The sequence below is a fragment of the Drosophila nasuta genome, chromosome 3 (assembly GCF_023558535.2).
Source record: "Drosophila nasuta strain 15112-1781.00 chromosome 3, ASM2355853v1, whole genome shotgun sequence".
In the NCBI taxonomy this organism is placed as follows: domain Eukaryota; kingdom Metazoa; phylum Arthropoda; class Insecta; order Diptera; family Drosophilidae; genus Drosophila; species Drosophila nasuta.
In genome coordinates, this window is record NC_083457.1 from 16,372,265 (window position 1) to 16,387,116 (window position 14,852).

At 35.0% G+C, this 14,852-nt stretch overlaps 2 protein-coding genes and 1 long non-coding RNA gene across 4 annotated transcripts in view; 2 read left to right on the top strand and 1 right to left on the bottom strand.

Annotated features, from left to right (window-relative positions):
- Positions 1–14,852, bottom strand: part of LOC132791179 (irregular chiasm C-roughest protein) — an 84,938-nt gene that overhangs the window by 17,720 nt on the left and 52,366 nt on the right. Inside the window, exon 3 of the mRNA XM_060800012.1 lies at positions 5,299–6,086. Coding sequence (XP_060655995.1) covers positions 5,299–6,086 — 788 coding nt within the window. The remainder of the gene's footprint in view (positions 1–5,298; positions 6,087–14,852) is intronic.
- Positions 9,486–10,069, top strand: LOC132791180 (uncharacterized). 2 transcript variants are annotated; one of them, XM_060800015.1, is made up of 2 exons: positions 9,486–9,815; positions 9,878–10,069. In XM_060800015.1, exons 1-2 carry the CDS (start codon positions 9,583–9,585, stop codon positions 9,882–9,884), a joined length of 240 nt encoding a protein of 79 aa, XP_060655998.1. In that variant the 5' UTR covers positions 9,486–9,582; the 3' UTR covers positions 9,885–10,069. The 2 variants fall into 2 exon arrangements, with proteins under 2 accessions (XP_060655998.1, XP_060655997.1); XM_060800014.1 differs by having other exon boundaries at positions 9,490–9,815; positions 9,870–10,069.
- On the top strand, positions 10,499–10,918 carry LOC132791181 (uncharacterized). The gene is made up of 3 exons (XR_009632878.1): positions 10,499–10,603; positions 10,669–10,832; positions 10,902–10,918. It is a non-coding gene; the product is annotated as an uncharacterized LOC132791181 (long non-coding RNA).

A 14,852-nucleotide genomic window follows, 5' to 3' on the forward strand; every position in this document is an offset into this window, starting at 1 on the left:
TTTATAAGGGTGGACAGACAGACGGACATGGTTATATCGTCTCGGCTGTTTAGGTTGATCAAGTATTTATATACTATTGTAAGTTTGGAGATGCTTCAGTAACAGTTAAATACATTAAGGCACAAAATATAGTAAAAATATTCTGAAGAAATCCAAATATTTAAATAAATATTACCATCATCATTATACTGATAGGAATATCATGAATTTGGGGACAGGTTTGAGGTCTGCTGGGATATACAAACATATGTAAAAATTTATTGTACGCAACTTTAGAAAAACAATAAATTTTTATAATGTTTATAGACCAAATATTTTTGTTCGTCCAATTCTCTAGAGTTGCACACATTTCGGAAATGCCCGAACTCTTTGAATTTTTTCGTACTCCATTTCAATGCGTTCGAGAGAGTCTCTACTTCCGTTGACCATTTACCACATTCGATGTGGCGGCCATTGCTGAAATTTATTAACCTACGGCGGGCGACAATACCAAACATGTTCGTCGCACTACGACGACGACTGCTAACTGGCGACTAGCAACTGGTCGAGTGGCGACTAGCAACCGGCGACTGAATTTGCAGGGTGTGCAACGGCGCATTCAGTTGGAAATTTATGAGGTACGATGGCAGAGAGAATTTGGCGACTGTTGTACACCTGCTGCCCACTCTGTGTGTGTGTGTGTGTGAGTGAGTGTCGTGTGTGTATGTGTGTGTGATATTACGGTTTTGGCAACAAAGTTGCTAGACAAAAGCGTTAAATGAGCGTAGCAAATCTTTGTTTACAACGTCGAGAGCATCGAGCGGCCAGCAGCAGATTACACGCTCTATTGTTTTGAGCCAGCCCCAGTTGCATTCATACATTCCATGGAATGAAAATTGTTGCCTGCGAACCAGTTGTTATCTAAGCTGGGCATTAAATCTCACGCATACTTCACCCAGACTGCGATCTGCTGCTGTCTCCTGCTGCTGTTGCTGTTGGTAATAATGATTTTCGCCTTTTTGTCTACACGTTTTTTCCTTCCTGTTCTGCAGCTGCGTCAATTCGCATAAATTGTTGCATATTTGAAGGCACATTTGAGTTTACATGCGCATAACTTTGCATAATTTGCGGCTTTGCTATCAGGCACTGCTATTTAGGATTGGATATGTGTAAGCTTCACTATGCTGCGACATGGCCACAACTATGTGAGAGCGAATATATATACATACATACATACACACACTCATATATGTATTTTTGGTGTTATTATGGAAATGTATTTTCTAATTGCATTGTTTTTATTTTTACAAATAATTCCGCAATGAGTGCTGCAAATTATGTATGCGCATTTGATTTATATTTATGGATAAAATAAAATCAAATTTTCAGATATGCACGCATTTTACTTTAAGTTCTTGCGCATAAAATATAAATTTTGGGTTGAAATAATATTATTTCGATAATTGTAGTTGCTCGCATGAATTAACATTACCAAAAAAAACCTTTTTAAAAATATTTAAGTTATTCAAAAAATGACAACAAAACTACGCAAATATCAAACCCAAATTAAATGCGAAAATATTAAAAAAATCAATTGCAATAGTTGAAGGTTACTCATTGCTCTATTACAATTTCTATTTTGAAAGCTCAATCAAAAAAATTACTTAAAGCTTGTATGTTCCTCCTTGGGCAGAAACTTTCTCTACTCATGGCCCAAGGCAACTAAGTTAAAATTGCTTTCAGCAAATATATTAGCCTCTTGATAATTTTCAACAATAAATTGTTCGGCACACATACTGAGTGGAGATGCGCAGTATGGCAGCTACTTATAGAACCTGGAGCTTGCCTCATGGCTACGGAATCCGTTGAAACACACGTCACTTAAGAAAGTACAGCAAAAGTCGTTGAACACTTGTCGCTTGTCATTGAACAGTTGTAGTTACAGTGAGGGAAACGATGAAGTCAAACGTTGACAAGACAGATAAATAAGGAATGCCAGTTGAGTTATCAGGAATGAAGTTTATATTTATTTTAAAAATATACTTGGCTAGATTAAAAGAATATTGAAAATGAAAAGGCAAAGTCAAAAGTTTTTTAAAATTTATATTGATGTCTTAATCACTGATCACAAATACAAAGTTACAGTAAATACCGCAGTTAAAAAAGCTATCTCTATATATTTTAAAGATTTTAGACAACGCGATAAATCATTTCATACAAGAAAGAGTATTTCAAATGCGGTGAGCACGTAGTTTTTCCTTACTTAGATTGCAACTGGAATCGGAATTTATTTAGACATTGTCTTACATTGTTGCCGCATCATTGTTGTAATTGCCATGGAGCGGCCGCCCTTAATCTGATCCACAAGTTCTCTTCGTGCCTCCGTTTTCACATGGCTGACTTTTGTTTTAACACAACTAATACAATTGCACCATGGGGAAAAGATGCTGATGCTGCGATGTTTCTAGCGTCAGCAGCGTTGATTCTATTGTAGACCGAGAGATTGAGGCAAACTTGTGCCCGAGCCCGAGCTCGAGCCCGAGCTGTGCTATGCAGTGTAGACATTGCATCTAACTTAATAAACTTGTCAAAGGTAGAAGCCGACTCTGCTCTGGGTTCTAGACGACCTAACGCTGCAACGTTGCTGGTTATCATTTGGGGATTTACCCGCTTCTAATCTGAGTGATTAATTTCTTAGCTTGAAGTGATTTACTTGCAACAACCGCAACTCCTTTTCCGTTTCCCACATTTCCCGGAGACCACGAGTCCCACAGGACCCACATTCTGCGAATGTCGTTTATTAAGTTATGCCATGCGCCGCCTATTTGACTACCAGAATAATGGAAGCTTGTCGCGACTTTTCACAGACAACTTTTTGGAAACTCACAAGTTTGCAGCGGGCACATAAACAAAAGGCTTCAAGGCGAGGGTAATTTGCATTTGGTTAGTAATTTACATGTGTTGCTCAAGACTTTAATAAATTATGCAAACATTTAAGTAAACTAACAAAATTACACATTCTTTATTATTGGGTAAATATAATTTATAATTGTATGTTTCCGCCAATGTTTAATAAAAAAAAAATGTAGAGTTAAAGTCAACCAATGAGTGCAATTAAAACTTGATGACAAAGATTCACAAAATAAATAAATCATTTGCTTATATAACTCATCAATATACATACATCCGATGCCACATAAAAACCGCACTTTTAATATTTACAAGCTCGATACTGGGGTGGTTTTTAATAAAATATTTGTGGAACCATTTTATTTTCAGACTCATAACTTAAAAAATAAAAAAAGGATTTATTAAGCAAGCAGAACGAGACATTCTCGACATACACGAGTATAAATATTCTGAATAATCATAAGTTACTGAAATATGAAAGCAAAGCAGAATCGATAAATGCTTCATGCTGCAATTTTTATATAACTTAGGTTACATACTTTTTTCGAGCCATACTACTTATTAATTTTCCTACTGCAACTATAATAAATAAGTAATTAAAATCTGTATAAGATGTGTTGGTTAAGCAGCAAATTATCCATTAGCTTCATTAAAACGCTGTGCTAAAAATTAAGAATGATGGAGAGCTATTCAAATGCAAATCGAAATAAAACTTAAAGTTTATTAAGGAATCTGTTTAGTACAGTGTAAGTAACTTCTGGCTTCAAACTTTCAAGTATGGTTTTCCTAAGATATTAACAGCATATATTTAAAAAAGTAGTTTTCGACTCAAATGTAGCCTGAATCGACGTAGTCTCAATTAGCGCATAGAAATTTAAAGTCGTAGTAAGCCCTAATATGTTGGAAATACAAATCAAGATGTATAAAATGTTACACAATTTAATGATGATATATTTATATAATATGTATATAGATATACCTTGACGGTTGTCAAATTAACATGTTATATACTATCCACTTGTCATAGAAGTTATTTGTTGAATACGAAATTTTTGAAGCTAAAGTCAAATATAATATTCCTTGGTCGACAAGTCCAACCAGTGCAAATATGTACAATAACGGAAACGATATAACAAAGGCGTTTGATTACCTCTTTCTCTCTCTCTCTCTCTCTCACTCTTTTATTTCTGCTCTTGCTGTATTAGTTTCAATCAACAACTTTGGCAAACCACTCATTGCTCTTGTTGCTCTTTTTTCAATATGGGCTGGCAGCATGAGAGCAACTGTTAAATAAACAAAGAGGAACAGCAAAGAAATAATAGTACAGCATGCTGAGCACTGCAAAATGATTATGTAAAACTTGATATCAGCTCAACATTCCTTTGATTACTTTGCTGAAAAGTCAGCTGGTACTTATAATAATCATGTATTCCGTTTTATATATATAAGTAGTCAGAGTAGAGTAGAATACGAATACATATACAATTATCCCCATATTGTGTGCATTTAATGAGTTATATAACTTATAGTTGTGGTATATATGAATGTTAAGGTAAGGTAGAATATGTTTCTTCCACATTTTACGTTCACAATTGCAACTCGACTTCTTGCGGACCTCTAAGCCAGCTGCATCAGCAATTAAAATTGTATACCCATAATAGTAAGGGAGCGAGAAACCGTGAGAGAAAACATACCATAAAGCTTCAATTATAAATTTGAAGATAGTACGCGAAGGATAAGATGGAAAAGATGGACGAGCTCTCGAAAGCTTTTGAGCGTCACAAACTATCAAATGATAATGATTATCCAATTTGTATAATGCGGCATTTAAGTGACAAATAGGAAAGCGGCAACAAAAGCCAAACTTCAAATGGATAAAAAAAAGGGAGACAAGGCTGGTACTCGAGACGTCTGTCAGGAAGATAGAAAACAGCGTTCAAGAGGAATGAAGGCACAAAGGACAATCGTAGAGCAGCCAACAAAAAAATAAAGCATGTAAGAATGCGACAGTTTAAAAGATATGCATAGTGACAGAGCAAAGATACCCTGTATGCAAAAGTGAAAAGTGTGGAATGTCTTTATTAAAGTTTACTACAATTTGAAAGTATAATCCATGTTTTTTTGAAAAAGCTTTCTATTTGCATAGGACTTTTTACTATTTACATCATACCCAATGCCCTTGATCACTATAGGGTATATATGTTTAAATGGGAAAAGTACGAGACAGCTTAAGAGACCCAATGGAACCACTAGAAGCAAACGGGCCGCAGAAGAATGCAATTAAAGTCAAAAGTTGCACACAACTTGGCTTGGCCCCTTTGACAGCTGAAGGTATGCTAAGTCTACAAACATACATATATATATATATATCTGTATATATATAGTTCTATTCCAATTGATGTCACTTACCTGACCATTTTTGTACCACATGCTAGAGGAAATGTCCAGATCTACTTCGCACATAAGTCTAATTTCCGAATGTTGCTCCGCATAGACGACTGACATCTCCTCGTTCTCATAGGGATTGGGAGGCACTGGCCTCAATGGCAGGGCACGTGGTTCCTCTGGCTCCTCGTCATCCAAAAGATCCCCTCCGTCATCACCGCTCTTGGGAAACAAATCACGCGTGGCGGTCCCACTGTCAAACTCCTCGACGTCGTCGATAATAATCACGGGCTCCTTTGGCTTTGGTTGCATGTCCTCGGGAGCCAGATGCACCATGGAACGGCTTCGCTTTGGCTTAACCAAGCTCTTCAGCGTTGAGTGTGATTTATTAGCATAAGCAGTGACTATTGCACTGGTGGCTAGTGTGGTGCCGCTTGGGATAACAGTAGGTAATTGCAGCTCCACATCGGTTTCCTCCGTCTCTCGCCGCAAACGTCGCTTTGCCTCTTTATGCGGCGTCGCTCTGTGTGCCTGGTGAACAGGCCGCTTTTTAAGTTGCGCCTTCCATTTGGAGACCTTCGATTTGGACACTGCGCAGTTTTTGGCACACTTTGGCGGACCATCCTGTAGATAGTCGTCAACTGGCACCCGATGTATCCTTTGTACATCTGCTTTTGGTAGAAATGGACTCTCTTTCGGTGTATGCTGTGATATGGTGCTCCATTTGATTAATGCGTCGTGCTCGGTGGGAGTTTTCAATGCACTCGTTTGATAGTTGGCATTGATATTTTGTGGTTTTGCTGTGTTTGTACCTGTGAAAAGAATAAATTAAATATTTTAATAAGAATATTTTTTTTTTATATATATTACTAGTTTATTATAATTATTTATATTAGTAATATTTTATACGAAATGATTGTGTTTGAAATATGTACATGTGACAATATCTTGGGGAAACTTTTTATATATGTATACCAACCCTTCTTCATACTTGAAACAATACAGTATAACATTGCTTCTTAACAATGTTTTTAAAACGTAATGTCACAAATGTGAAAGTAACATCCTTCAAATATTAGTTCGATTTATATTCTCGCAATCGCAATTTTATTAATATTTGTTACCTTAATATAGAAAAACGTAATTTCTCGAAAACGTAATAATCTTTTCTGTTTCTTTTTAGTTCTATTTATATTTTAAATAAATTGTACACAAATGAACAATTATCAATTTATTAAATTTTCCAGTTAATGTTCTGAGTTAGTAATTGATAATCGGAGAACAAAGAAATAAGCACTTAAGATGATCGGAATTATTAAATTTATAAATTGAAATCAGAATTATAAAAAACATTAGGAATTGATTAATCTACAACAAGGAAGTAGAGAAAGATGAAATTTCCTTACCGAAAGATCCAAATTAGTAAATTTGTAAACTGTCAGTGATACACGCCCCAAAGAAACAGCATTTCTAGTTTAGTAGTATCAACAAATAGTAAACTTTAAATTTGTGCAACAGTGCACTGCAGTGTACTGCAGACCAAGCTGCTGCTGCTGCTGCTGCTGCTGTTGGTCAATTGTAATGGAATTTTGCACGTAGTGTGAATTATAACATGCGCATAAAAGTATGCTATAATTTTAAGTTTAAATGATGCGTACTCAGATTCAGTGGACTGCAATGCATTGCAATGGTCTGCTGTCCAGTTCATTCACCTCCATGGCCAGTAATGTCCACGTAAACCTGGTTTCTGAACAGAAAGAATAGTTTTTTCGTGCAACTGTGCCTGAGCTCATATATATTTTCGTAGCCAACCTACTATTACAATTTATTCCCAAACGCCCTCTCAACATTTTTATTGCATTCCTACGAGCCAACCATTTTTTATGTGATTTAATTAATTCGCATGGTTCGCCCGGAACCGAAAATAAAGCAAAACGAACAACGAAAATCGTATTAATTTTGACTTCCCATGATTAGACACTACTGAATGCACACAATTCCAATAAGGCGCCTCACTTAAAATCAATAATCAAAGCAGAAGGGTCGATGGAATAAATGAAGAAATAGCTGTATGGCCTTTCTTATTACCTTCCGATTCATTAAACGTTCCGACAACCCTACCAACCTTAAGCGTTTCCTTTTCACTGTACATCACAATTCTTTTAGCTTGTTGAGTGCTTCAAATATATGTATGCAATGAACGTGAACGTGAACATGCTTGTGGATTGAGGAATTTATGGGTGCGATGATTGCTTTAATGTAATTGTTGTTGCTGTTATTTACAAGACAAGACAGCAAAAGTGAAATGATTTATTTTAGTTATTTATTATTTTATTACTTCACTTTATTAGATTACTATGAAGACATGTAAAAAACATGTAAACAAGTTTGAGTTAAGTTTTCTTTTATTGATCGACTTAAAATCTTAGTAGCTTGAATTTATATTCGATACAAAAAGAAAAAGTTCTTGGGGCATCTTATTATTTAAACATTCAGCTTGGGATTAAGTGGTTTTATATGTACATTTCAAATCATGGTAATAGAAGACTACAATAAAATGTAGAAAACTATTATATTACCTATAAAAATAATAAAATAAAGAAAAAATCGTTTCACGGATGGTTGTGCTAATTTCAATTATTGAAATTTTTTTAAATTTTTAAAACAAATTTGTATGTACTTTAAAAGAAGTAAACATAATGATGATCCACATTACGTCTCCACAAATTAAAGTTGATCTTGAACACAATTGCCAACAAGACAATGCACATGGAGTTTAGGCACTATGTAGAAATACTACTTTTTTTAGGGTAAAATTTAAATTTAGCTGGTCTGGTTTTGTTAAATATTTCCGTTTTTTCCTTTAGACAACTGAATCTCTTAGACAATGCCATCCGACACACGCAATTGCGCACGTAGTTGGCAGCAAAACAATTAGAAACGTTTACTCACATGCTCGTAAGTGTGTGGCTTTTGCCTGCCGTTTAAAATGTTGTTCACATTACATGCAACAAAAACAAAAATTGACGAGAAGAGCACAGCACAGAACAAGTGAGAAGTAGATGACGAAGCACCGCACAGCACAGAACAGGTGAATTCGAAAGTAGAGCCAACAAATGCCAGGTGCGCTGAACTTCGACATAGCAAACGCTCAAGAGCTTCAGCCCAACCAAAGGCAACTCAAAAGAAAAACACACACTCTACACGCATTGTAGCACATTTTTGCAATTGCAATTGCTCTTGCACTTGCAAATGTAATTTTCTGCAATTTTTGGCTTGCAGGCAGCAAAAACACTTTTCTCGCTCTTGGCCCATAATAAATTACCGTCATTTCGAAAACACTTAGTTCACGTGCCTGAAGAATTGCTGTCATGTGAGTAACTATAGCTGGCGACAATGTGAATCACTTTGCTCCATCCCGAAAAGTGTGAAAAACGAAGAAACTTTCTAATTGCCGCCAGTTCCTAATGTGAACTAATTTATGCACACCTGCCTATTATGGTTGATTTCAAATATGTCTGCAAAGGTTGCGTATACCAATTAGTGATAAACAGAAAGTATGGGGGCTTCAAACAATTTGTTGTTGTTGTCGCGGTAATTAACTTGATGTAGAATATGCTTCCCTAAGGCTATTTTTGATCTTGTTTAAGATCATGCATTTCGCAACAAATGTGTGCTGAAGATACTTCTTCGGAATCACAGTACCGGCATGTTCTCTCATGTTCTATCGGGTGTGTCAAATTTGTAGAGATATTTTAGTCTACAGGTGATTTTAATACCCGCTATCATAAATTTTGAATGTAATACTAAATCTATATACCAAACACAGCCTTCGGCATATTTCAGTATTTTGCGGTAAAATAAAAGTGGTATATTTTAAGCATAATACCGCTTCTTTTTGCTTTTCTTCAAAATGGGTTGCAAGCATAATCGAGTGTAGTTTTCATACTTAATTTTCTTTCCTATGGGTATTATAGACTTGAAGCACTAAGAATTCCTTTTGAAAGTTTTTGCTATATAAATATCTGGGGTGATATCCCAGTGTATTTTTCTTATTCTAAGTTCATTGTTTAGGTTTAGTAAAGTAAATGCAGTTGATCTCCTATCAATGACTTTTTTTATTAGCTATTAACATGTGAGTAGTGCTACAGGGTAGATACTAAAGATTTACAGGAAAACAAGAACGAACGATTTAGTCAATTGGAATCGTAATAATTATTTCTCCTAGCCTAATTTGTCAGTTTTATTTACTTTTATTTCGCCACTATATATTTAGGAAAAAAAATCTTTCTTTGTCGTGCAGAAAACATGTCCAACTCTGGCATGCCTAGAGCAGCCTCAAATGATGATAACGCCATGGAGCTGCAACAGCTGATATTGCGTAGCTATAAATCGATGAACGGATTGGTCAACTTTTACAACGGACAATTGCACGATGAATTGGATGATCTGATGTTATCCATACAACAGGAGGATCAACGTCAAACCCGCTGCACCAGCGATCACAGTTCGCAGTTAACGGAAGCACTGGATTTAAAATGGTTGGTAAATCGGTAGAAATATTCTTTTGCATTTTATTGACTAACCAATAACAGTCTGGCAGGTATTAATAAGCTCAGCCAGTACCTCATGATGCGACCCAGTTGCAGCAGTTTGGATTTAAGTGACGGCCCAAAATTCAGGGAGCTTTAAGGACTTATTGAAATACATTATTATAAATTTAATTCCCAACGCAGTCAATCAAATTCACAAATAAAGCGTAAAAACATCTAAAATGTAATTGCAGTCATAAAAATATCGTTATTTATCATTATGTGGAACTCAAAATAGATGTTCTTTTGAGTGAAGGGCTTAAAAAATCGCGAACGGGAATGGAAAAAGAAGTTGAGTCTTTGCTTCAAAAATTGTTAAAATTTTAATTCAAATATAAATATTTTTAATAACTAGATTCTCATGACTTTAATTATTGTAAAGCATAACATATCTTTTCGCTTTTTGGATTGCATAAGCGACCTTTTGAAGAAAATTATTGTTAACTACTTCGAAAATTATTTTATAATCCAAACTAACAGAAAGGTTTTGGGCATTACAACAACATTTATTATTTGTATCTTGGTATAAAAGTATTTTTAACGAAAATATATCTAACGGTAAGGTATTTTTAAAAAATTGGAAAGTATTTCTTGTGTATTAAGGTATTTCTCCAATTTGAAGCACACAGTCACACTAATTGTTGAATTGTCAGATAGAAACCATTTAAAACCAATTTGACAAACAAGAAATATTGTGAAAATGGAAAACCCTAAAAATACTTCTAATCCCTTACGAGGTAAGCGTGACGAAATATTGAAATATTTTTAAGGGTCTGATTCTAAATATATATTTACATAGCAGGTCTGAATGAAACCGAAGAAGACAATAAGCATATGATTGCTATAAATGCGATGAAGCGAGAATATTTGCATCCTTCTGATGATGAGCAACTACTGAGTGAAAATGAAGTACCTTTAATTTTCGATTTGCAAGACAACAAAATGGAGGAATAGGTATTTGTCAAGGTTTGTATAAGCTTTGCTAACATCGAATAACTAATCAGCAACAAAATTAATATTCGCATCTTCATCCAGGCATACAACGAAAACTTAAGAAGCAATTGTATTTTTACTGTGCTAACAATGGTGTATGTTATATAAACAAGAATTAAATCTCGAAATGAAAAAAGCATTTCCATTTATTCGATTCACATAAAAATGCTTCATATGAAAGAAAACTTTTGTAAACTATATAAAACTCTGTGCAAAGTGAATAGAAGATGAATCGAGTTTTGTTTGTACCATTGTCTGCAAACGAATCAGCTATATATTATATTTATATTTGTATTTGTATTTAAATTGAAGTATTTACATGGACAGATTCATTCTGAGATTTAAATCGAAAAGTACTTAACACGAGCTAAAAATCCGTATTTTGGCACATCGCTGGATGTCCATCAAAAAGAATCATGCCCATTTTGCTGATACTAATATGTCAAAGAGGTCGAGGTGATGTAACAAAAGTTTAATGAATTTAATGACAATATGAAGCAAATATCTGGGTGCAATTGATAAAGATAATTGACATTGTTGGGTCATATGATGATTTAATGCATCAACTATTTGAAGTGACAGAGTTTCATATAGCCAGCTATAGTTTAAATACTATCATAGCAATCCAGATATTTTCTTTGATGCACACACAATCGATTGTATATTTCTCACTTGATTTAATAGTGTTTTAATTGATATGTGGGATGATATGTGTTTCTACCTAGGTTTGAAAAAAGCTTTTTACAATTACTGCAGCAGGATGTAGCCAGAAGGTTAGAACTTTTTGCGCAATAATAAAATGTTGCTGAAGGCTAATAGAAAACTTTATTATTGTGTTTTTTCTTGACTGTTAATAGTGAACAGCAAGTGGTAGCCAGCTCTTACCTAATGCGGGTGTTGCCAGCTGCCATAATGAATTGATGAAAAGAGAAAAAATATTTTTATCTAGAGTGAAATATGAGTATTGGCATTTTGGCAATTATACGTTGTGATTGAATGCCGTTATACAAATTTTGCTTACTTCCCTTTCTCAAGGCATTCACTTTAAAACAATTATGATAGTGGGAAATTCAGCGAACGGAGCCAACTGTGGAAAGTAGGTACTACAACTGAATAAACTTGTGTAAATGTAGTGCAAACAACTCAAACCTTAATTGCAGTTCAGCAATAGCCCTGAATAAGCACCGAATGCAGGGGCAATCGTTAGCAAGCAGTCAAACGTACTACATGGGTCCCACTCGTATTTACTTTACAAGTGCTACGTTGCATGCAAACTGTGGCTCTCAGAATTCCGAACTCGAAACTCTCGCATCTGGCAGCTACTGAACCAGCTACGGTTGTGTGGTCAGCCTGGTAACTTTTCGACTTGCGCCAATCAAACAAGTTCAATAACGGTAATTAACAGTACAACGGCTGCGAAGTGCAGCCATTTGGCCTGTAATTTGCGAAAAGTTCATAGCTATTAGCATGTCCCCTGTGTTTCTACTACTCCCGCTCTTCATTTATGCTCGCTCTAGTGCTTTCGGGTGCCATCGCCATTCGGAAGTTCTCCAATCCTCGCCCTGGGTTAATGACGACTACCGCTGAGCGTTACAGGAATCGGATTCGATGGTCGCATTTTTCCTCGCTGCGAGTCGCTTTGGTCGTGCACTTGGCCATTTAACAGTCGGCATGTCAGTTTTGATTGAAGCTGATGGGCCCTTCAAATGAGCTTTAATTATGAATGAAGTGTAGCATCATCTTAATGGTTATTGACAAGTGCATCCCTATGACAGTAACGTTTACTTCACTCATATCATTTTCAATGCACAAAGAAAAATGGAAAGCAATTTGCGATTTAACCAATTTGTTCTTATATTGTGCTAGCAAACTTAAATGTCGCATTTTAATTTAAATATTTATATCACCTACACATGGGGTACTAAAGTTTTAAGCCAACAGAAAATGTATGTTATGGGGTCTTCGAGACTGGAGAAATCCACTTGGTATTAGTTCTGATATTTGTGCGACACTGATCAAGTTTATTTTAAGCGCTTCCTTCAAGAAGTAAATAACGAGCGTTACTTTAAACTTAGGGTCTTGAATTCTGATACACATAATAAATAGTCCTCAGAAATTTAGCTTTCTTTATCGACCAAAAAAATCGTGGAAGTTATTCACGAGCTCATTTTGTGGAACAACAATTAGATGCAGCTACACTTATAAAAATTCATTGATTAACAATTATGTTAATTATATATTTTAATGTAATCGGATTTGATTTGATGTTTTACACTCAGCTGTCTGACTTATTATTTTATATTTTGTTGAACTTGTTTTTAAACTCAGGAATTTGCTTTAAATATCCCGTCAACAAATTATTAATATAACTAAACAAAAATATATAGGGTTTCTTATTTGTCTTTGATATTGTTACTAGAGGGGAATGTGCTCCGTTTCATTATTATTGATTTTTACTTGTAGTGAATGGACTAACTATGTTAATATAATTGTGAGCATTATTAAGATTAATTCGTACAAACTAACTCACATTTGGAAACATGCACCCACAAGAACTTATTCCAAAGTCCAGAAATAAAAAAATCAAACAAATTGAGAAGATGTTAGGCGATGGGCAAAAAGCTTGGCAACCCATGAAGAAATAGGTCAGAAAATATATTTTTGAGTTGTAGCTGGAGGATTAAGGGTGTCTTGCATCCAATTCACTTTATTCTTTCGTCGAGGCAGCCACTTTAGAAGTAGAACTTGAACATGAGTGCAATCAAATGTATTACATTTTGTGCAACTTAAGCGGCAACTGAAGTACCCAAGACAGCTGAAAGACAGCGAGCAATGCACTAAGAAAGTGTAGTGTGACTCAATGTGTAAACGTCTGTGTCGTGTGCTATGTTTGAGAGGGAGAGGGATAGAGTAATTCATATATCCGCTTTTGGGTGCAACGATTTCCTGAAAAAAAAAACTTGAATCAAGGCTGCGGTTACAAAAACTAAGCAGTGCTTGGAGTGCTTGTGTACCCAATGTGATGCCGAATAAAAACGGGCCGAAGGCAAAACATTCAAGTAAAGGAAATTGCTAGAAATGCATTTTGTGGCTCATGAGCTGTGAACCAACTATTCTAATAGTATCGACGCTCGAACCTTGAGTGAGGTGTTGTCTGGAAAGCAATTGACTTACTCGACAAATAATAACACAGGAAAATCGCAGCTCACCACATCGAAAAGAATTCATTAACTTATACATGAATGGTATTAAAAAGGATAGGTAAACATAAGGAAGAAAGAAAGTTTGTAAAATTGCATACAACGTATGTATAAGATGAGCTCCACAATACATACAACTTCTTAAGGCTTTGCTTTTTAGCATAAGTTATAGGTTGGTTTTAACCTTATTGAAGTTGTAGTCCATCAAAAGGAGCGAAAGAGATTTGATTGGAAAAATACGTCTACTGCCGTCTTAGCTGCTTTGTTTTAGTAGTATATTTTGCAGTCTAGTATATTTTGCAGTCTGGTATATTTTTAGTATAATAGCACATCAATATACCAAATATAGACGTCGTAATAATTTTGTATTTTTCGACATTTTAAATATATAATACCACAATATTGAGTAAATTAGTAATTCTAGCATTCTTCCATATTTTATTTGTGTATTTATTTTTGAATATTTTGTTGAGAAAAGTTAAGCCTCATTTTAACATAAAACTTGTAAAAAAAAACTATGTACGTACATATGTAATTGTTAGCTAGCATGTCTGTAACTTCAAAAAAGTAATAGATTGTAATGTAGATAATACACAGAAAAGTCATATAATGTAGAAAATTGTCTGGATATTTCATTTGTGTTCTACATATGTATCCCGTCATGACCGTGTTGAAATTTAAGTACATGAATAGTTGCAAAAAGGTTTTTTTTTGAAATACGTTAAACTGATTGTACCATTTAAATTCAACTTCGGGTAGCGGATAAAAAAGAGCTTTGATTAAAATTCCTTCA